This window comes from Oncorhynchus gorbuscha, linkage group LG14 (genome assembly GCF_021184085.1).
Source record: "Oncorhynchus gorbuscha isolate QuinsamMale2020 ecotype Even-year linkage group LG14, OgorEven_v1.0, whole genome shotgun sequence".
Lineage (NCBI taxonomy): Eukaryota > Metazoa > Chordata > Actinopteri > Salmoniformes > Salmonidae > Oncorhynchus > Oncorhynchus gorbuscha.
In genome coordinates, this window is record NC_060186.1 from 15,683,490 (window position 1) to 15,704,480 (window position 20,991).

Genomic DNA, 20,991 nt, shown 5'->3' on the forward strand with positions numbered 1-20,991 from the left:
CTTAACTCAGGCACAACTAACGTTACTACAACCAAACTAGTAGGCCTAGCTAATGTTAGCGAATAGCTAATGTTAGCGAACGTGAATTAAATAAATATGACATAACACTTACAATTGTTCAGGCCTACTTGAGTTTTATGCTCTAAATTGACTCCTTAAAATAATTGACTCTGGCAAGTTTGTCACTCACCGAGGTGGGAAGTAAAGCAGAAGTCGAAGCCTTCTCTTCCATTGTTAGGCTGTGCCCATAGCAACGTTTGAAAATTAGGTGTATAGTTGCAACACCCTCCTTTGGGAAGCATGCCTATGCACCTTCTTTCAAGTCCCCACCCAGGACTACCAGGGCAAACCTTTCCCTTTTGCACAAAGGCATCTCTGACACAAGCAGTAAAGACATACAAAGCAATGCGAGGACTTACCACTAGCACAATCAGAGACCACAACCCCAGACCAAGAATCAAGTTCCCCTGTTTCAAGCTACTTTAAAGGATTCATATAAATATCATTGAGAGAAAGAGAAAATTCCTCATTGTCCCCTGTGAAAGAGGGAGGCTATGGCATTACATGTAAATATGGGGGGAAAAACCCTAGAAACCCTTTTCTATAAGCATTTTATTAGGGAATTATTTATTACAACTTTTTAGGAGTGGGGATATGTTTACTGCTTTGATTTTTCATAACAATGAGAGAGACTAGATATCATTAAGGAGTTTAAGGACATAGACAATCATTTGTGACGTTCATATGGCACTGCAGTCTCCAAAGAATGCCCATCAACTATGCTTTAAGGATAAACTCATTCTGTCTGATTGACAGGAGAGATGATCAGAAGGGCAGAGTTTTTACTACCATCATTAAGACATGGATTGAAGAATGGATATAGTTTCTCAGTGAAGGTGCAGCCAGTGAAAGAGTAGATATGAGACCTGGCCTCCACATCATAAAAGGAGACTTGACCCTCCTCATAATCCACAAACACCCCCACCTTCTGGGGCTTCTCTCTCAGGGAAAGCAGGACACTGGCTTTAGCACGAACGTTGTATTCTCCATTCCTCAGGCACAGAGTCCAGCATCCATTCTCAGCGCTCACTGTGATATCACCCTTCCTGTTAAGGGACTCTCTGGCCGCTCCTAAAACCCACTTAGTCTTTCCCTTAACCATCACCTCATGGTAGAATCTCCCTGAGGACAAGTCCTCCTTTCCCAATACACAGACAAAATAATTGAACCTCTCTGGGTAGTCTGGGAGATTCTGTTTTGTATCTCCATGTTTCACCTGTTTCCCATCCTCAGACATGATGAGACCATGATGTGTTGTATCAGGGTCCAGAGTCACATCCACTGCATACTGCTGAATCTTCTTCAACTCAGCATCACACAACTTCTTCACTTCACATAAAATAGTCTCCTCCACTTGAGACACAGCTCTCCTCACAGTCCCCACACACATATCACTGTGAACACTGATTCTAGACCAGTCCTTGGTGGGTGGAGGGGTGCAGAGGGATGGACAGCTCTGTAAGAGGTGGAGGTGGTCCTCAGTGTGTGAGAGCTGCTCCAGCTCAGTGCTTCTCCTCTGTAGCTCAGTGATTTCCTGCTCCAGGTCTTTAATGAGCCCTTCAGCCTGCCTCTCTGCTGCTTTCTGCTTCTCCTCAATCACCTCAATGAGCTCAGTCTGGCTTCTCTCAACGGAGCGAACCAGAGCAGTGAAGACCTGTACACTGTCTGATATCTCCCTCTCTGCATCTTTCTGACTCAGATCTACTGAATGTTTGATCTCCTGAACCTTCTTCAGTTTCTCCTGGATCATCTGCTGCACTTCGGTCTCAGTCTTCCCCAGTTCAGCCTTCCTCTCTCCATACGCTTCCTCTAGAGGGACAGTGTCATGAGTTATTGTGGTCTGTCTCAGTACAGAATTGACACACACACGTCTGGTCAGTCCTACAGAACAGCTCTAGAGGTCTGTCGTGCTTCTTACACATCCTGTCTTCCAGGTTCTCCACAGGGTTGATCAGCTTGTGTCTCTTCAAGGCTGGGACTCTCTGATGAGGCTCCAGGTGAGTCTCACAGTAAGAGGTCTGACACACCAGACAGGACTTCAGGGCCTTGACCTTCATCCCAGTGCAGAAGTCACAGGAGACTTCTCCAGGCTTGGCAGGGGACTCATCTTTACCTCTGACTCTTATCTCCTTAAAATTCTCTATAATCTCTCTGAACGTTGTGTTGACACGAAGCACAGGTTCTCTGTAGAAAATCTCCTTACATAATGGACACTGGCACAGGTCACTGGTATCCCAGTATCCACTGATACAGGCCTTGCAGAAGTTGTGTCCACATGGAATCGAGACCGGCTCAGTGAACACATCCAGACAGATAGAACACAGGAACTGCTCTTCAGACAGGAGACTGCTGGAGGTGGTCATATCTAGACAGAGACCAAAGGTGAAACCATAAAGCATTTCCTGGACTCAGTTGGCTCTCTATATTAAAAATAACCAACTCAATAATGGATTCAGAGTTGTCAAGCAAGCCAGACATTAATTCTAACCAATCTTCTGTATTTAAATATTTGAAAAAAAAAAGGTACCAGCCCGTTTGACTACTTAATTGTGAAAAAGTCCTTTACCAAAGGCAGACATGTTTAACAAGCGATCATGCTACGGTATGAGGTTTATGTTACTACTTTTCCAGATAAATGTTTTTTTAAACTCACCTGTGTTGATGTTGACTGTTATTAAGATTCCTAGATTAATAAGGCGCTCAGAGACAGAACGCAACGTAGTTGTGTAGCAAGACTTCTGACGAGGAGTAGGGTTTCAGTGCCTGATACAAGTCTCTTCACTTTACTTTCACTTCAGCAACGTATGGTTTGCTTATTGCTTCTCTTAAAAGGTACAGAGCGAACATATTTGCATGCGGCTGAACACTCTAAAACAGTGCTTCCCAACCCTTTCTGGTTACTGTACCACCAACTGAATTATGCTCTGCCCAGAGTACCTCTGAAGTAGCACCTCATGTGCATTTTACCAGTAGGCCTATGGTGTCTGGAGTATGCTCAAGCACCCCCTGTGGATAGGCCAAGTATCCCCAGGTGTCCTAGTACCCCTGGTTTGGAACCACTGCTCTAAAACAACTACGGCCTGCTCTTCTCGATCTGTTAATACTGTAATAATGTTATCATATACCCTCCTGCTCATAGTATGTAGTAGAAATGGCAACTAACATATGTCTTCCTTCCTATAAAGACCAGTGAGTAAGCATTGACACCCAGACTATCAAAGCTAAGTTGTATGGAACCAAGACTCCCAGGATGGCAGTTAGGCCTCGCTGTGTACAACAATCCACCAGGTGTGCGTTTGCAGAGAGCAAACATGCACCTAGAAAATACCACACATTCCTGATAGTATAAGCACCAATTCACATTCTGAGCCTTTGCTTCCATAATCGATCCTAATGCCATCAAAGTGGTAAAACACATACAAGTCAGACTTCCTCAGGGATAAAAATCAAAGCTCTAGGAATGCTTAGGATACACACATTTCTACATTTACATTCTACATTTACAGATGCTCTTATCCAGAGAAATCTACAGGAGCAATTAGGGTTAAGTACCTTGCTCAAGGGCACGTCGACAGGTTTTTCACCTAGTCGGGCTAGGGGATTCAAACCAGCGACGTTTTGGTTACTGGCCCAATGCTCTTAAACACTAGGCTATCTGCCGCACCTGATTTCCCTTCAAATGTCACTTAGTAAGGAGCACTCTCATCTCAAGTTGACGTTCATCATGCGTGTGGTTCATTTATGTTTAAGCGTTTTGAAAGCAGAGTGAAAAAGGGTCTCTGAATGAAGCTCGCTTTTGATAGTGTCACAATAATAGTGACACTAATAATAATGTCTCGCAAAATAAGAGCTTTTAATAGAAAGTCATGTCAGCCAGAAAATTCTCAAGCTCAGATGGTCACAGTTGGAAAAAGAACTTGCAAACTATGGGTAGTTTGCAAAGGAACTACCCCCTACCACCCCATCACACACACACACACACACACACACACACACACACACACACACACACACACACACACACACACACACACACACACACACACACACACACACACACACACACACACACACACACACACACACACACACACACACACACACACACAACTGACCTGTAAGAGGGCGGCAGCCAGGTAGACGGTCATGAAGATAGGCGTCAGGGTGGTGTGGCCGCTCTTCATCAGGTGGATGGTGTACAGGAAGATCAGGTGACCCGGGAGCACCAATAGGAGCAGCACCTGGGCCGAACGGTGATTGGCTCCTGAGAGAGAGGAGACGAGAGGAGTTGGAACTGTGCAACTGAGTCTAACAATAGAACAGATGCTAAGACAGTTTCTAACCTGTGTATCTGTCAGCGTAAACACTGACTAGGGAGATAATTATGGGCTAGACCTTCTGCAGAACCTACAATTTATGTCTTAAAATCCCAGCGAGAGGGACTTGAAGAGGGGGAGAACTATCTCTAGGTTAAGCAATCTGTCTTGCAGGATGCCCTGTTTAAAACAGATCACATTTCCACTGTTTAAGTATTGGTTAGGTGCTTTACCTGTGCCACAGAAGGTGCGGCAGGGGAAGTAGCAGCCCTTGGCTTCCTCTGGTACCTCCCCAGGAGCACTGTGGAAGTGCAGGTGAGTGGAGATACGGCTAGACTGGATGGCTACCAGGTTCCCCCCAATACCTGGAGAACAGACAGAACAGGCAGGCTTATGGCTGGAGCTGACTGGAGGCAGCTGAGTATAGAACGGAAGTGAGGGTTAGAGAGAAATGCGAGGACTCAGATTTGTATCCTTCCCTAAACAGGTGATGCCTTCCAGTCACAGATCTGAGGTAACCCAACCTCTCCCTCCAAAGAGCAGGGACGGACTGTAGTTTCTGTCATATTACTTTCACATATCAAGTCCTTCCAGATCAATTAGGACAGAGGGAAGGGTGTGAGTTCTGGTTTGGAATGCAGCCTGGCTGTGTTGCATCTCAGTACATTGCTCAACACGTCAGCCTGGCTTTCTCAACCAGAAGGAGCATGAGACAGCAGTGATGCATCACCACAGTCTGAGACATAATGAATACATATTACTGTGTGGGGTAACTGCATTACGGAGGGAGAGAGAGAGAGGAGGGGAAAATGAGAGAGGTGGGGATAGACAGACAGGGAAAGTAGGGGGACAGAGATAAAAAGGAGAAATGGGGGACAAAGACTGACAGTGCACACCATCTAATTCTGCTCAGCTTCCTCATATAGATTGTAATTTGTATCAAGCAGAGGAATATTGAAAACAGCAGGACAAGGCAATTTATATCCACACACACAGTCAGTCAGGTGACTCAGAGTAGTCTAGCCACGCAGCACAGGAAATGTAGAAACACTCACAGCTTCCAGGTGGGCAGACCAGACAACCACTCCAACCCAAAATAGTGTTTGAGACAGGCAACACTGACAGAAAGTAGAGGAGGAGATGAGAGAGGCTGTGGTCAATGAGACAGACAACACTGACAGAAAGTAGGAGGAGATGAGAGAGGCTGTGGTCAATGAGACAGACAACACTGACAGAAAGTAGGAGGAGATGAGAGGCTGTGGTCAATGAGACAGACAACACTGACAGAAGGCTGTGGTAGAGACAGACAACACTGACAGATAGGAGGAGAGAGAGGCTGTGGTCAATGAGACAGACAACACTGACAGAAAGTAGGAGGAGATGAGAGAGGCTGTGGTCAATGAGACAGACAACACTGACAGAAAGTAGGAGGAGATGAGAGAGGCTGTGGTCAATGAGACAGACAACACTGACAGAAAGTAGGAGGAGATGAGAGAGGCTGTGGTCAATGAGACAGACAACACTGACAGAAAGTAGGAGGAGATGAGACTGAGACAGAAAGGGACAGAAAGAGTTTGGGGTTGTGTTTTGGAGAGGGTCATATTTTGGGGTAGCTGGGCTTATCTCCCCTGCGGTGCTTGTTATCCTGATCAGGCTGGCCTAAATGAGGACAGACACCTCTGCTGCCCAGAGATTATGGCCACTTAATCCAATCTTTGCTGCCTCTCCGTCTCTCCACTGACATTTAACTTCTCCATGTTGCGGCTAAATAAAACTCCCCACCCTCCTCACGCCTCTCTCCCCACAAACTTATCCCTTTCCACCCTCTTCATCTCTCACACTCCTCTGTGCCTAATCACCCCCCACCCCCCCTTCTCATTCCACCACATCCCTCACTTTCATTGCACCCATCATCCATCTCCAGTCCACCACTCAATCCCTCTCCTCCCTCCTCTCCAGAGGTCTGGGGAGTGTGGTGGTTCCACCTCAGCAGGGGGGCTAGCTGCTGTAATTTGGGTCACTGGGTCTCACGGCGGGAGAGGAGGGGTGGGTTGAGGGTAGACCACAGGGGGTCCCGTCTCCCACTATCTCCCTCCCCATTGGAGTAGCTCTGGGACAACAGACTGTCTGTCTGCCTCTCCACATCTAATCTCCATTTTCCTTTCTCCCATTCCAGTCTCCCATCCCTCTCCTTTCCCAGCTTCACTCATCTCTCTTCTTATATTCGGTCTCTAGTTTAGAAGAGAGGATCTGTGCATGTTCAGAGTGAAAGCATCAAAGGCTCAGTCTATTCATCTCCTCCTCTCTATAAGATAGTAACCACTATGTGTTGTAAATCACAGATAGTTACAGGGTTGGTGATGAAACCTCCCTTTTACAGCCCCCAGAATCATTTGTCTGTGTGGTCCCCCTACACACACACATACACAAACACACACACACACTTCCCAGATCACCCAGCCATTTCCTGATTTGTTGACATCTCAGCAGTAACATCGATTAGAGGCACACAGTCGTCTTCCATCGAGTTAAATGTCTCTCATTAACAATGTTTAATTAAAAGCTGATTTCTGGTTGTCAAAATGCCAGCAACAGCCTTGGCAACGGTCCCCCGGTAAGGATGGGAGGAGGGTGACAGTAGCAGTGATATAGAGACACACGTTTGTGTTTAGTCCCTTACTCACTATTTTTCTAACTAAGTTTGAATGTAAATTCAGTCACATTGTAAACCCTCACAGTGCGTCAGTCACATTGTAAACCCGCACAGTGTGTCAGTCACATTGTAAACCCGCACAGTGCGTCAGTCACATTGTAAACCCGCACAGTGCGTCAGTCACATTGTAAACCCGCACAGTGCGTCAGTCACATTGTAAACCCGCACAGTGCGTCAGTCACATTGTAAACCCACACAGTGCGTCAGTCACATTGTAAACCCACACAGTGAGTCAGTCACATTGTAAACCCACACAGTGCGTCAGTCACATTGTAAACCCACACAGTGCGTCAGTCACATTGTAAACCCACACAGTGCGTCAGTCACATTGTAAACCCACACAGTGCGTCAGTCACATTGTAAACCCACACAGTGCGTCAGTCACATTGTAAACCCGCACAGAGCGTCAGTCACATTGTAAACCCACACAGTGCGTCAGTCACATTGTAAACCCGCACAGTGTGTCAGTCACATTGTAAACCCGCACAGTGTGTCTAATCAGTCAGTGATATTGCGTCTCACCATTAATGACAGGGGTGTACACCACGATGCCAGCCAGGTTCGGGTCAGACACTGTTTTGTCCAAGATGAGTCCTCCGATACTGCAGAGCACAGAACATTCACACATGAAATGGTGCTATTATTCTGATCACGTGAATGTGCAATAGTCTGTTGCTACTTCTCTGACAGTGAGCGAGTGCATCCACACACACACACACACACCTGCTGATGACCATGGCAGTGATGACAGGCTCCCAGCCGGAGTAGAGCAGGGTGCGGCTGGCCGGGTGTTTGGAGGAGATCACCATCCACACTGGAGTCAGAGAAAGGAAGAAGGCACACACCAGGGACGACGCGTACGGGTGAGAGTCTACAGAGACAGAGAGCGAGAGAGACAAATCAAAATGATCCAAATACAACTGGTGCAGACTTTTACAGTGAAAATCTTGCTTAAGAACATTTCCCAACGATGCAGAACTAACACAAAAGGAAAAAAAATACATGAGACAAGATCGAATAGAGCTATGCACAAGAATAGAGCTAAGCACAAGAATAGAGCTACACACAAGAATAGAGCTACACACAAGAATAGAGCTATATACAGGGAGTACCAAATCAATGTGCAGAGGTAAATATGTACACGGAGGCAGACAGAGAGAGGCAGAGAGGAAAGGGGAGAATTAAAAACAGATATAATCCCCAGAGCGAAAAAACTGGTGGGAGTTACAACAACAAAACAACAAACACAATTTATCAGCTTCAGCTTCATGTGGATTGACAGAGCAGGGGGGAGATAGTCTCTCCCCTCCCCAGGAAAGACAGCATGACACAGAGCAGGGGGGAGATACTGTCTCTCCCCTCCCAGGAAAGACAGCATGACACAGAGCAGGGGGGAGATAGTCTCTCCCCTCCCCAGGAAAGACAGCATGACACAGAGCAGGGGGGAGATACTGTCTCTCCCCTCACAGGAAAGACAGCATGACACAGAGCAGGGGGGAGATACTGTCTCTCCCCTCCCAGGAAAGACAGCATGACACAGAGCAGGGGGGAGATAGTCTCTCCCCTCCCCAGGAAAGACAGCATGACACAGAGCAGGGGGGAGATACTGTCTCTCCCCTCCCAGGAAAGACAGCATGACACAGAGCAGGGGGGAGATAGTCTCTCCCCTCCCCAGGAAAGACAGCATGACACAGAGCAGGGGGGAGATAGTCTCTCCCCTCCCCAGGAAAGACAGCATGACACAGAGCAGGGGGGAGATACTGTCTCTCCCCTCCCAGGAAAGACAGCATGACACAGAGCAGGGGGGAGATACTGTAACTCCCCTCCCAGGAAAGACAGCATGACACAGAGCAGGGGGGAGATACTGTCTCTCCTCTCCCCAGGAAAGACAGCATGACACAGAGCAGGGGGGAGATACTGTCTCTCCCCTCACAGGAAAGACAGCATGACACAGAGCAGGGGGGAGATACTGTCTCTCCCCTCTCAGGAAAGACAGCATGACACAGAGCAGGGGGGAGATACTGTCTCTCCCCTCCCAGGAAAGACAGCATGACACAGAGCAGGGGGGAGATACTGTCTCTCCTCTCCCCAGGAAAGACAGCATGACTCAGAGCAGGGGGAGATATCAGGAAAGACGCATAACAGAGCAGGGGGAGATACTGTCTCTCCCCTCCCAGGAAAGACAGCATGACACAGAGCAGGGGGGAGATACTGTCTCTCCCCTCCCCAGGAAAGACAGCATGACACAGAGCAGGGGGGAGATACTGTCTCTCCTCCCAGGAAAGACAGCATGACACAGAGCAGGGGGGAGATACTGTCTCTCCTCTCCCCAGGAAAGACAGCATGACACAGAGCAGGGGGGAGATACTGTCTCTCCCCTCCCAGGAAAGACAGCATGACACAGAGCAGGGGGGAGATACTGTCTCTCCCCTCCCCAGGAAAGACAGCATGACACAGAGCAGGGGGGAGATACTGTCTCTCCCCTCCCCAGGAAAGACAGCATGACACAGAGCAGGGGGGAGATACTGTCTCTCCCCTCCCAGGAAAGACAGCATGACACAGAGCAGGGGGGGGGAAAGACAGCATGACACAGAGCAGGGGGAGTCTCTCTCCTCTCCCAGGAAAGACAGCATGACACAGAGCAGGGGGAGATACTGTCTCTTCCCTCCCAGGAAAGACAGCATGACACAGAGCAGGGGGGAGATACTGTCTCTCCCCTCTCAGGAAAGACAGCATGACACAGAGCAGGGGGGAGATACTGTCTCTCCTCTCCCCAGGAAAGACAGCATGACACAGAGCAGGGGGAGATACTGTATCTCCTCTCCCCAGGAAAGACAGCATGACACAGAGCAGGGGGGAGATACTGTCTCTCCTCTCCCCAGGAAAGACAGCATGACACAGAGCAGGGGGGAGATACTGTCTCTCCTCTCCCCAGGAAAGACAGCATGACACCGAGCAAGAAAACAACAGAGATTCATAACAAACAAGGAGAGGTACTGTATTTGTATGACTCAGTAGTAGCTACAGGACATCTAACTTTGAAGACCTGAGAAATAGATCCTCACTCCTAGCAAGACACTATCCTTGGAGGGGTCTACTTTATACTGAAATGTGCATGCGCACACACCTGTGCGGGTTTACAACTCTAATGATTATTACAGCTCTAAATCAGAGTGATGTTGGAGAATAGAGAAGGGGAAAATACCTGCTTAGTGCCTAGTAGTGAGATATGTAACGCCATCATCCCCTTCTCCTTACCAGATATTCGTCTCACCATGATCCCATTCCACACACTTAACGACCCTCATCATCAACCCCCTGAAGACATAGATATAAAACCCAGAGAAGGGAGCTCTATGTAGTCACAGTGGGTAGAATTGGGTAATAGTCCCAGTCATGATGACACAGGTATACCCACCAGTCCCTGGGTTTAGACTTGACTCGGTGTCACTGTGGTTCACCATTCCCTCACCACGATTCAGATTTAGGTCTTAAAATAAATGTTTGCAGTAGCAAACCGTGGCTCGTGGCCTTGGGTGTAGGTATATATATATATATTTTGGATAGAGTCTCCTGGATATCTCTGTACACCATCCGGTTAAAATGATTCACTTTAGCTATGAGTAAACTGCACATTAGTCCAATTAGGTAGAACACAGCGGACGGGACGGACACGGCTGGCCCTTACAACAGAGACACTGTCCTCTGTGGTAACATCCCAAATGGCACCCTATTCTCTACGTAGTGCACTACTTTTGAACAGGGCCCATAGGGAATAGAGTGTCATTTGGAACACAACCTGTCCTACACCACCAGGCAAGGCCAGACAGATTTACTGAGCTGGTATGAAAATATGAACTCTTGTATTAAATTATCTCAGATGTTTTACTGTAGCCTTTCATAGTTCTGGAGTCTCTGGTCTGGTGATGAATTCTTGTTTCATAGGGCCCAGACACATCAAGGTTAGGAAAATACACTTTCCAAGGGAAACGCTTAATGGTCCACTGTATTGGGTAATGTAACACGAGGAAGCGCGTGTGAGGCTGGGCATGGCATATATTAAATATGGACTATGGAGTGGGAGATGGAGAGAGGGAAAGCGAGGGAGAGAAAGATATGGTCTGTTCTGATGAAAATAACAGCGTAAGAGTGCCATCTAGTGGTTGAACAACGCAGTCTGATTCCAAATGGACCATTTCTGTACACTGTTGGACAGATATATTATTCACCATTTTTCAAGAGGAAATAAAACAAACAGAGGAAGGATGAAGTGAAGGACTGTGAACTCAATATAGAGGGTCAAAAAATAGTTGACTGCTTGTGTGTCTTATTTCCATCTGGAAGTATCTAGTCCAAACCCTCCTCCTCTCACCCAGGCAGTTGTAGAGTCCCTGGCTGATCCAGGCCAGGATGGCCAGGGTGATGAGGTCACCGAAGCTGGCGGCGATGGGCGTAGCCACGTTGTCGGGGTTGATGCCAGTCTTCTTGGAGCCCACGATCACCCCCACCATGATGAAGCCTGGGATTCAGATGGTACAGAGGTCAGGGCGACACGCCTGCACATACCTCAACCTTCCATGTGTGTGTTTGTTACTAATACACTGCTCAAAAAAATAAAGGGAACACTTAAACAACACAATGTAACTCCAAGTCAATCACACTTCTGTGAAATCAAACTGTCCACTTAGGAAGCAACACTGAATGACAATAAATTCCACATGCGGTTGTGCAAATGGTATAGACAACAGGTGGAAATTATAGGCAATTAGCAAGACACCCCCAATAAAGGAGTGGTTCTGCAGGTGGTGACCACAGACCACTTCTCAGTTCCTATGCTTCCTGGCTGATGTTTTGGTCACTTTTGAATGCTGGCGGTGCTTTCACTCTAGTGGTAGCATGAGACGGAGTCTACAACCCACACAAGTGGCTCAGGTAGTGCAGCTCATCCAGGATGGCACATAAATCCGAGCTGCCTGTCAGCGTAGTGTCCAGAGCATGGAGGCGCCACCAGGAGACAGGCCAGTACATCAGGAGACGTGGAGGAGGCCGTAGGAGGGCAACAACCCAGCGGCAGGACCGCTACCTCCGCCTTTATGCACGGAGGAGCAGGAGGAGCACTGCCAGAGCCCTGCAAAATGACCTCCAGCAGGCCACAAATGTGCATGTGTCTGCTCAAAGGTCAGAAACAGACTCCATGAGGGTGGTATGAGGGCCCGATGTCCACAGGTGGGGGTTGTGCTTACAGCCCAACACCGTGCAGGACGTTTGGAACACCAAGATTGGCAAATTCGGCACTGACACCCTGTGCTCTATACAGATGAAAGCAGGTTCACACTGAGCACATGTGACAGACGTGACAGAGTCTGGAGACGCCGTGGAGAACGTTCTGCTGCCTGCAACATCCTCCAGCATGAATGGTTTGGCGGTGGGTCAGTCATGGTGTGGGGTGGCATTTCTTTGGGGGGCCGCACAGCCCTCCATGTGCTCGCCAGAGGTATGAGATGAGATCCTCAGACCCCTTGTGAAACCATATGCTGGTGCGGTTAGCCCTGGGTTCCTCCTAATGCAAGACAATGCTAGACCTCATGTGGATGGAGTGTGTCAGCAGTTCCTGCAAGAGGAAGGCATTGATGCTATGGACTGGCTCACCCGTTCCCCAGACCTGAATCCAATTGAGCACATGTGTGACATTATGTCTCGCTCCATCCACCAACACCACGTTGCACCACAGACTGTCCAGGAGTTGGCGGATGCTTTAGTCCAGGTCTGGGAGGAGCTCCCTCAGGAGACCATCCGCCACCTCATCAGGAGCATGCCCAGGCCTTGTAGGGAGGTCATACAGGCACGTGGAGGCCACACACACTACTGAGCCTCATTTTGACTTGTTTTAAGGACATTACATCAAAGTTGGATCAGCCTGTAGTGTGGTTTTCCACTTTAATTTTGAGTGTGACTCCAAATCCAGACCTCCATGGGTTGATACATTTGATTTCCATTGATCATTTTTGTGTGATTTTGTTGTCAGCACATTCAACTATGTAAATAAAAAAGTATTTAATAAGAATATTTCATTTATTCAGATCTAGGATGTGTTATTTTAGTGTTCCCTTTATTTTTTTGAGCAGTGTATATAGCATGAGACCCATCAGCAGTAGGCGATAATATGTTGGGCTGTGACTGTTTGATTGTCTGAATGCGCACATTCCATATCAGAGTACATGTGTGTGTCCTTGTCTGTGTGTGTGTGTCTGTACCCTGCAGCATAGAGGCTATGAAGGCAGTGGCCACGCTGGCAGAGCAGAGCAGAATGGCATGACTCATCTGGAACTTCCCCTCTGGGATCCAACCCAGAACCACTGCCGCCACTGCTGCCAGGAAGCCTACTACTGTAGCTTGTACCTAGAAGGAGAGAGAGAGGATGACAGAGGGAGAAGGAACTTAGGGAATGAGAGAAAGGGAGAGGTGTGGGGGAAGGGTTAACAGGAATAACATCAACCTGTTTTAACAATGTTTTCCTATTATATGATACACGATCAACATTAAAACACTCAGTCAATAATTACCACAAGTACTAACCAGAAGTACACATACTACGCAGATAAACAGATCGGGAGATAAGGGCACAAATTCAAAACCGCTCGCCAATGATCCCTCTAAGACGAACACGGGGGCGCAGCTCCCCCGGGGCTGCCACACAGAACAAATATTAGCTCACTGTGAGAAGCATGAGATTGAACTTTACTCAACTTTCTAGAGCAGTGTTCACCCAGACATTCCTAGTTGATTGTAAAAGATTTCTGTAAAAAACAACAACAACGATAAAGCCTAAAGTTCCTATTTTTATTTATTTTGGTCTCGGGCTGTTGGCGGTAGGTGAACCCGATTCAGCTGCCCTGCGCGCCAGGTGGGTGAACTGTTGCCATTTTGAACCATTTCATGTATCTGGCCTGGAAAGCCAACCAAGTGCACTATAGGCCTACCGCTGGCCAATCAGATGGCTCAGATTACCATGTCTGCAGTAACGTAGAAGGCGTAACAGAAAGCTACAGAAAAGTTGATACTGTGAGATTTCAAAATGTTTAAAACCATGACTACATTTACATTACATTTAAGTCATTTAGCAGACGCTCGTATCCAGAGCGACTTACAAATTGGTGCATTCACCTTATGACATCCAGTGGAACAGCCACTTTACAATAGTGCATCTAAATCTTTTAAGGGGGGGGTGTGAGAAGGATTACTTTATCCTATCCTAGGTATTCCTTAAAGAGGTGGGGTTTCAGGTGTCTCCGGAAGGTGGTGATTGACTCCGCTGTCCTGGCGTCGTGAGGGAGTTTGTTCCACCATTGGGGGGCCAGAGCAGCGAACAGTTTTGACTGGGCTGAGCGGGAACTGTACTTCCTCAGTGGTAGGGAGGCGAGCAGGCCAGAGGTGGATGAACGCAGTGCCCTTATTTGGGTGTAGGGCCTGATCAGAGCCTGGAGGTACTGAGGTGCCGTTCCCCTCACAGCTCCGTAGGCAAGCACCATGGTCTTGTAACCATGGACTAGAGAGGGACTCAATGAATACAGCAAAGAGCTGCTGTTTTTATGAGTGAGTTCATGTTCAAATTCTTTCTCAGCACTGTCAGCACTCTATTCAACACTTTTATAAGCCATAAAATACACATTCTTCCTATTTCCACTCAGCGCTGCAACAAGCACTGCAGCAGTAATGAATGAGTAGGAAAGTGAAACCTATAGGCTTGTGTTGTTATTATTAGCAGCTTGGGTCTTTCTTAATATCCAGGAATATTTCACTTTCTCTGTTCATAGGAGTAACAACATGAATTTGCGCATGTGGCAGAAATAATGCGGGGCGACTCGAGTTTGCCATCAGCTGGAAGACATTCTCCCTTTTTGGTCAGTGTCAGTGGAGGAAAGGGAAAGCGGAGGGATATTTGGCCCGAACAACAATGCATTGGCAGGGTAATTCAAGCAAAGCCAATATGTGGTGATAATGTATTGGGCCTATAGCTTACTGCACAAATCTCATTGCTACAGTACCTTTAATTGGTTAATATTGCATAGGCTTACATTTGTTATGTCATGTTAAGAAAAGATCAACGTTTCCCTTTACTATGGCAATTGTGATTGAGTCAACACAATACCACTTTCAATGTAACATACCGAAACACAACAAATTATGCAGGAGATTGTTGTCGGCAGAACGCATTGACACGCACTGCTCAACTCGTACTCTACACAGACTTGTGCAGCATAACCAGAGCTGCAGTGGGCCTATATGCAAATAGACCATTGCCATATGGATCTGTGCCATTTACTTTGAACTGGACAGCGTTTACAGTATGAGCGGTCATGAGTAGATTTTGAGATCAAAACGAGAGTTGCATGTAGCCACTTGCACATTCTGCTAATTTCCTTTGCTAGTTAATGAGTTATTAGCCCAGTTATAATTTGTAGTCAGTAATAGAGGTGTGATTGCTTATGAGAGCACAAAACGTTTACATTTCTAGACTTCTTTGAAAAGCTTTTTTTGTCTTAAAGGGGCAGTGTAGTATTTTGAGACAGGCTTGTATAAGCTAAGTAACCAATAGGCAGAGGGTAGCATAATTTGTCTGATTCTCTGTAATAATGGCATGGGAATAATAATTTAAAAAAATATATTTTGTAAAGTGGTTTCTTGCATCAAGCAACAACATTTTCAGTCACCTCCCTTTCAGACAGACAAGTGGATAAACAGTTTAATGTCAAGCCCTGCATGTTTTTTTTTTAATATCATGGAATGTATGCCTACATTGAACACGACACAGTGCCTGCTACTGTAGGATGAATGATAGGACAGCTATTTCCAAGATAAAATGTAATGGGTGCATTTTCTCCATAGTTTTTGATGGTAGGCCACTGGTAGATCAAACATCCATAGCAGCTTACTTGGCCACTGTTATAACTAACTTAAAGCGGGTACAGCCTCAGTGTTCACATGAAACACATGCTGGAAGTTGTACAACATTTTCACAACGTTCAAATTTGCTCTGAAATTTGCTCAGTGGCAAAAAACATTGCTGCTCACTATGAGGCGGACAGTGTGTGTGTTTACCTGTTTTAGCGCCAGGTTTCCTATGATCAGGTTCCATTTCTCTATGGGAGAGTCCATCTTCCCCACATTCACCTGCACAGTGACAGACCACAATCAGCAACTCAAATCATTCAATATTCACTTGAATCTCCTACACAAATAACCTGTCCCAAAAAAAACAGATTAATAACTACTTTGAACAGTTTGCAGGAACCGCTAATCAGATTACAAATATGATTAAACTAAACACAATGTTCAATTGAGTGCATTGTTTCAGATGGGAAGGTTTATGACTGTTCTTGTTCACTTAGCAAAAGTATGCAGAGCTTAGCAGTTTCTCGTTCAGTGAACAGGGAGTGAGATGAGGGAACAAGTGAAACACAACACTGAGTTTCTCTGTGTGAGACCGAACAGAATGATGTGAATGTGTATCTGTGAGGAAAGAGGAAGGGGAGGAACGGGCCAAACTGAACAAAGAGAGAATTCTGTCCAATCACTTCATCAACTTCTCAAACCCCAGATCATTTGAATAGGGGGAGAAAGAGAGGGAGGAAAAAAAGAGAAGAAGCAAGATGGGAGAACCAGAGTGTAATGGTGTGTGTGAGAGTGTATGTGTAAGATGGGAGAACCAGAGTGTAACGGTGTATGTGTAACAGGTGGGAGCGAGAGACAGAAATAGAAATACACTTGAGTAATGTAACCTGTGTATCCCCTTAAAATGTACACGGTTGTGTCTGGCATTCACTGAACTGTGGTTTATATTCCTGAGAGCTTCTACCCAGTCCTCATCTGAGATTTCTGAACCAAGTTCTTGACAAATGACTGGGTTAGAGTCATAAGTGGCTTTTTCCACATATGCTGGACTATTAACAAGTGCAGGGAGTGAGGAACGTTGACGGGAGGCCTGTTCAATCAAAAGCCATTTGAAAAAATAATGGATCATCGAAGTTGGGTCCATATAAATTGACCACGGTTATTGGTTTCAAATTCTTTGTAAGTAGGAAAACCTGCAAAAGCGGCAGTGTATCAAATACTTGTTCTCCCCACTGTAAGTCCCAATGTCTGATGGAAAAGACACAGGCAGGAAATCCAAACACATTCCTGGCCTGTATTTGGCCATTTAGCCGGTTGACACAGTCATTCTGTATCCTCAGCCAGGGAGCTTGCTTGACAAGAACAGATCGGCCTCTTTAGGGTTGTCAAACGTACGTGTTGATCCCTCGACTGGGACCTTAAACCGGGCTGGGAAGAGGAATCCATAACGGATGTTGGCCGCCCTGCTTTTGTTTTGCGTAACTCATCATACTCTTTCCATTGGTTCCTCACCTCCAAGGTAAGATCTGGGTAGAAAGACACCCTGGCTCCGTAGTTAAGGGGGAACTTTTAACTAGCCAGCTTGAAGATGAGATCCCTGGTCTGGGGATAGTGCAGCCGTGCGATGAATGGCCTTGGTTGCGCACTCATGGCCGGCTTCGTTGCCTGTGATCTGTGTGCGCGGTCGATCAGGATGGCCATTTTGAAGTGTTCACTCCCCAGCAATGCCAGAATCAGCTCAGACAAATTCAGTGGGTTTCCCTTTCTCAGTGTCCTCCTGGATCCCACATATTCGGATGTTCTGGCGTCTTGAATGCCACTCGAGCATTTCCAAACGGGCGTTCAGGGTTTTGTTGTCATTTTTGAACGTTGTGCACTGTTTCTCTGTCCTGTAGCCTGGCCTCGTGATCGACTGTCGTCTGCTCAACCTCATGCACCCAGCACTTGGCTGCCGTCACAGTTTCAGTCAAAGTCCCAATACTCTTTGAGATATCAGCTAACCTTGTGTCCACCTTCTTGCTTAGTGAGTTTATAGCAGCCAGTAGGTCACTGAGCAGGTTCTGTGGAGAACTCTTGGGAGATAGCATCTTCAGCTAACTCCTCGTGGGTCGGCGATGTTGAAATTGGTTCATTGTCCATCTCATTCAAATTATCTTGTTTAGCTCCCCCTTTTTTGGTGCCTTTTCTCTTTGTCGTATTGCCAGACAATGTTTTAAGTTATAGGTTGTGAGAGGTTAAGATAAATAAGAATTTGTTTCAAAATTGAACGGAGCACTAACAAAGCACGTCTACTCCTTAGCACACTCTCTAGCGCCTCCCTGTGTGTGTGTCTTACCGCAGTGGATAGTCTGGATGCGAGGGTCATCTCCAGGTTGCCCTTCAGGCCCAGCAGAGCCGGAACCAGGATGAAGATCTCTGTAATGTACTTAAAGGCATCCCAGTGCTGGGAGAGAGAAAGAGGAGGAGAGAGAGAAAGAGAGGAGAAGAGACAGCGATATTAGACATGTCATTGTTGTTGATAGTCTATTGTTGGCTACTGGCTAGTACAGAGCAGATGGGAGCTTACTATTTGTTCATTGTCAGCTTGTCTTTATTAGAAAGTTGTCCCCATTCAAATATTTACATTCAAATGTTATATCAAAATTAAATAAGGCGAAATGCCGTAGCTTCGAGTCATAGGTTCCTACCTAGTAGCCTATCCCTACTAGTATTGGCTGAGTGGCTATGAGAATCCCTTTAACAATGTAATATCAATATACAGATATCCCTTTATCACCTTCCTTGAAAGCTCTTACAGCCATTTACTCTGGACTACACATGGAATGGAGTCATAAGTAAGTCGCTTTGGATAAAAGCGTCTGCTAAATGGCATATATTATTATTATTATTATTATAAGTAAACAATACAAACCAATTGATGTAAACTGTGCCAAATCCACCTCCTCTATCTAATTGAACTTCACATGCACTAGTCCACACCCCAGTCTCAACAGGACCTATGCTCTACCATTCCAGTCTCACCTGTACTATGTCCAGCACCATCCCTGCCGACACGGTGCCGAACCCAGCCAGCAGGAAAGGCACCACGATCTGCAGTGCCATGGCCAGAGGCGACTCCTTGGGCATATTCCGTGTGGGGGGCCTCTGACTCTCCTCTTCCTCCTTCTCCTCGTCATCACCCTCCTCCCCTGAGAGTGTCCCCTCAGGGAGCATGGGCTCAGTCTCAGAGTACCGCACATCCCCACCGTCTGACAGGCTAACGGATGTCCGCGCTACCCGGTCCGAGTGCCGGCGCACCTCCAGGTGAGGGGGGTCAGGCCGGTAGCCGTTCCCATCAGGTTTGGGCCCCAGGTCGGCCATGGCCAGACCACGCTCCTCCTGGAGCTTGGTGTATCCCGTAGGGACCATGGTTTGGAACACAGAGGGGATCCACCCGGTAGGCACTGGCTTCAGAGAGAGACTGCTCCAGCCACCGGTGGCTCCGCTCATACGCACCACTAGGCTAGGGCCCAGAGAGTCGCCCAGTGTGTGGATGTTCATGCTAAGCAATGCTGCTGATGAGTCCGCAATGTCTCATCTCCAGTCATTCAGGCGGGGCAGTGTGAAAGAGGGCAGGCAGGGCTGGTTAAATAGGAAGAGGGGCATCCATGTCCACTACGATCAGCCCTGTGGAGACCAGCCAAGGAGAAAGACCTTCACTGTTCTCTCCAGCTCATGCAAGCGAAACAAACACAAATTATAGTCTAGCTATTCTACCTGGGGCAAAGGCAAACCACATTTAATTTCAAACAGACTAGATAGCCTACATTGCTTGTTTTGGTTCTGTTATCAGAAGACCCTGAGGCTGAGGAGAGGAGGAGCTGTCTACACAATGCATGCTGATTAATAACCCACTATCTGGTTGCTTTCAGGTAGGCCTATTGTATGTCTGGTTGAATGTCTCTGAAAACCTGCACAAATATGATATCAAAGTGCATATGTGCCGTCTATGATTGTATTTATTTTTAAATGGCATAACATAATCTCTGCTTATGACCAAGTCTTGAAACAGTGAAATTACATAAGCAACATTCTCTGCTTCTCTGGCCAATATAATTCAACACAACTTTTCTCCTCAGATAAATTGATATTTTGGAAAATGTAGAAAGCTATGCCATATGGATAGTTCCATAATAAATATTTTTTTTACATTGGAAAGGCCCATGTGGCACCAGCAAAGGAAAAAGACGGTTGATGTGTTAGAAATCAGTCTGTCTGTCAGTCTACGTACGTACTGTCAGAACCAGGCTAAAAGCTCTCACTAATTCCTGCGTCTAGGTGGATAGATATTTCACAAGTTTTTAACACCAATAGAACGGGTAGCAAACTGAAAAGCGAATTTGACAAGGGAGTGAAGAATAACTGCGTTATCCCGCTTTTAAAGAATAGTTTTATTACCGTTATCACGTTTATGTCAAAATGTTCTTCTGGCAAGGCAAATCTAGCCACATAAACAGCTTGATGGATGCTAACGCGAGCTAACGTAACGTTAGTTGGCTAGTAGTACCTCCAAGGTAGCTAAACAAACAGGAGAAAAGCAAAAAGGCTTACCTATACAGGGGAAATGCGCTTGACTTAAGGAAGTTGATACTAATTTAGACTGTTTTATTTTCCTTTTTCTGTTGCGCATTTCTCTGAAGGATGCCCTTTTCCTTTTTGACACTAAGCTCGTCGCGTCACAGGAAAAGTGCCACACAGACTAGTAGTACGCAGGCGCAGAGCACACCTTGTCGCGACATCTGGCAGGAATGTCTTGACCAGGGGCCACTAGTCGTGTCCTTATACAATGAATTCAGGACATTTAAGTCAAGGACATCAAATAGGCGCAGATTCCTATGCGTAAATATGTTATTTGAAATATGAATTCACAGTTTGTGATTTTGCGTTGATGCGCTTGTTACAAAACAGCTATTCTGCAATTGTATTGTGTTATGACATAATACATGCAGTAGTTGCAATCAATATACAGGT

At 46.5% G+C, this 20,991-nt stretch overlaps 1 protein-coding gene and 1 pseudogene across 3 annotated transcripts in view; both read right to left on the bottom strand.

The window, feature by feature from the left end:
• The window catches only part of LOC123994543 (solute carrier family 41 member 2-like), a 44,801-nt gene extending 24,049 nt beyond the window's left edge, over positions 1 to 20,752 (bottom strand). The window contains exons 1-11 of one of the 3 annotated variants that reach the window (XM_046297246.1): positions 20,572 to 20,752; positions 19,003 to 19,692; positions 18,317 to 18,424; positions 16,189 to 16,260; positions 13,344 to 13,488; positions 11,462 to 11,608; positions 7,813 to 7,960; positions 7,612 to 7,691; positions 4,610 to 4,741; positions 4,176 to 4,324; positions 2,295 to 2,425 (exon numbers count right to left, since the gene is read on the bottom strand). In XM_046297246.1, the coding sequence (XP_046153202.1) occupies positions 2,420 to 2,425; positions 4,176 to 4,324; positions 4,610 to 4,741; positions 7,612 to 7,691; positions 7,813 to 7,960; positions 11,462 to 11,608; positions 13,344 to 13,488; positions 16,189 to 16,260; positions 18,317 to 18,424; positions 19,003 to 19,521 (1,506 nt within the window). In that variant the 5' untranslated portion in view covers positions 19,522 to 19,692; positions 20,572 to 20,752 and the 3' untranslated portion in view covers positions 2,295 to 2,419. Of the gene's footprint in view, positions 1 to 2,294; positions 2,426 to 4,175; positions 4,325 to 4,609; positions 4,742 to 7,611; positions 7,692 to 7,812; positions 7,961 to 11,461; positions 11,609 to 13,343; positions 13,489 to 16,188; positions 16,261 to 18,316; positions 18,425 to 19,002; positions 19,693 to 20,571 lie in introns of those variants that run through there. The other 2 variants (XM_046297245.1, XM_046297244.1) reach the window with 2 other exon arrangements.
• Positions 76 to 2,423, bottom strand: LOC123994546 (annotated as a pseudogene).
• Positions 20,753 to 20,991: the final 239 nt, after the last annotated feature.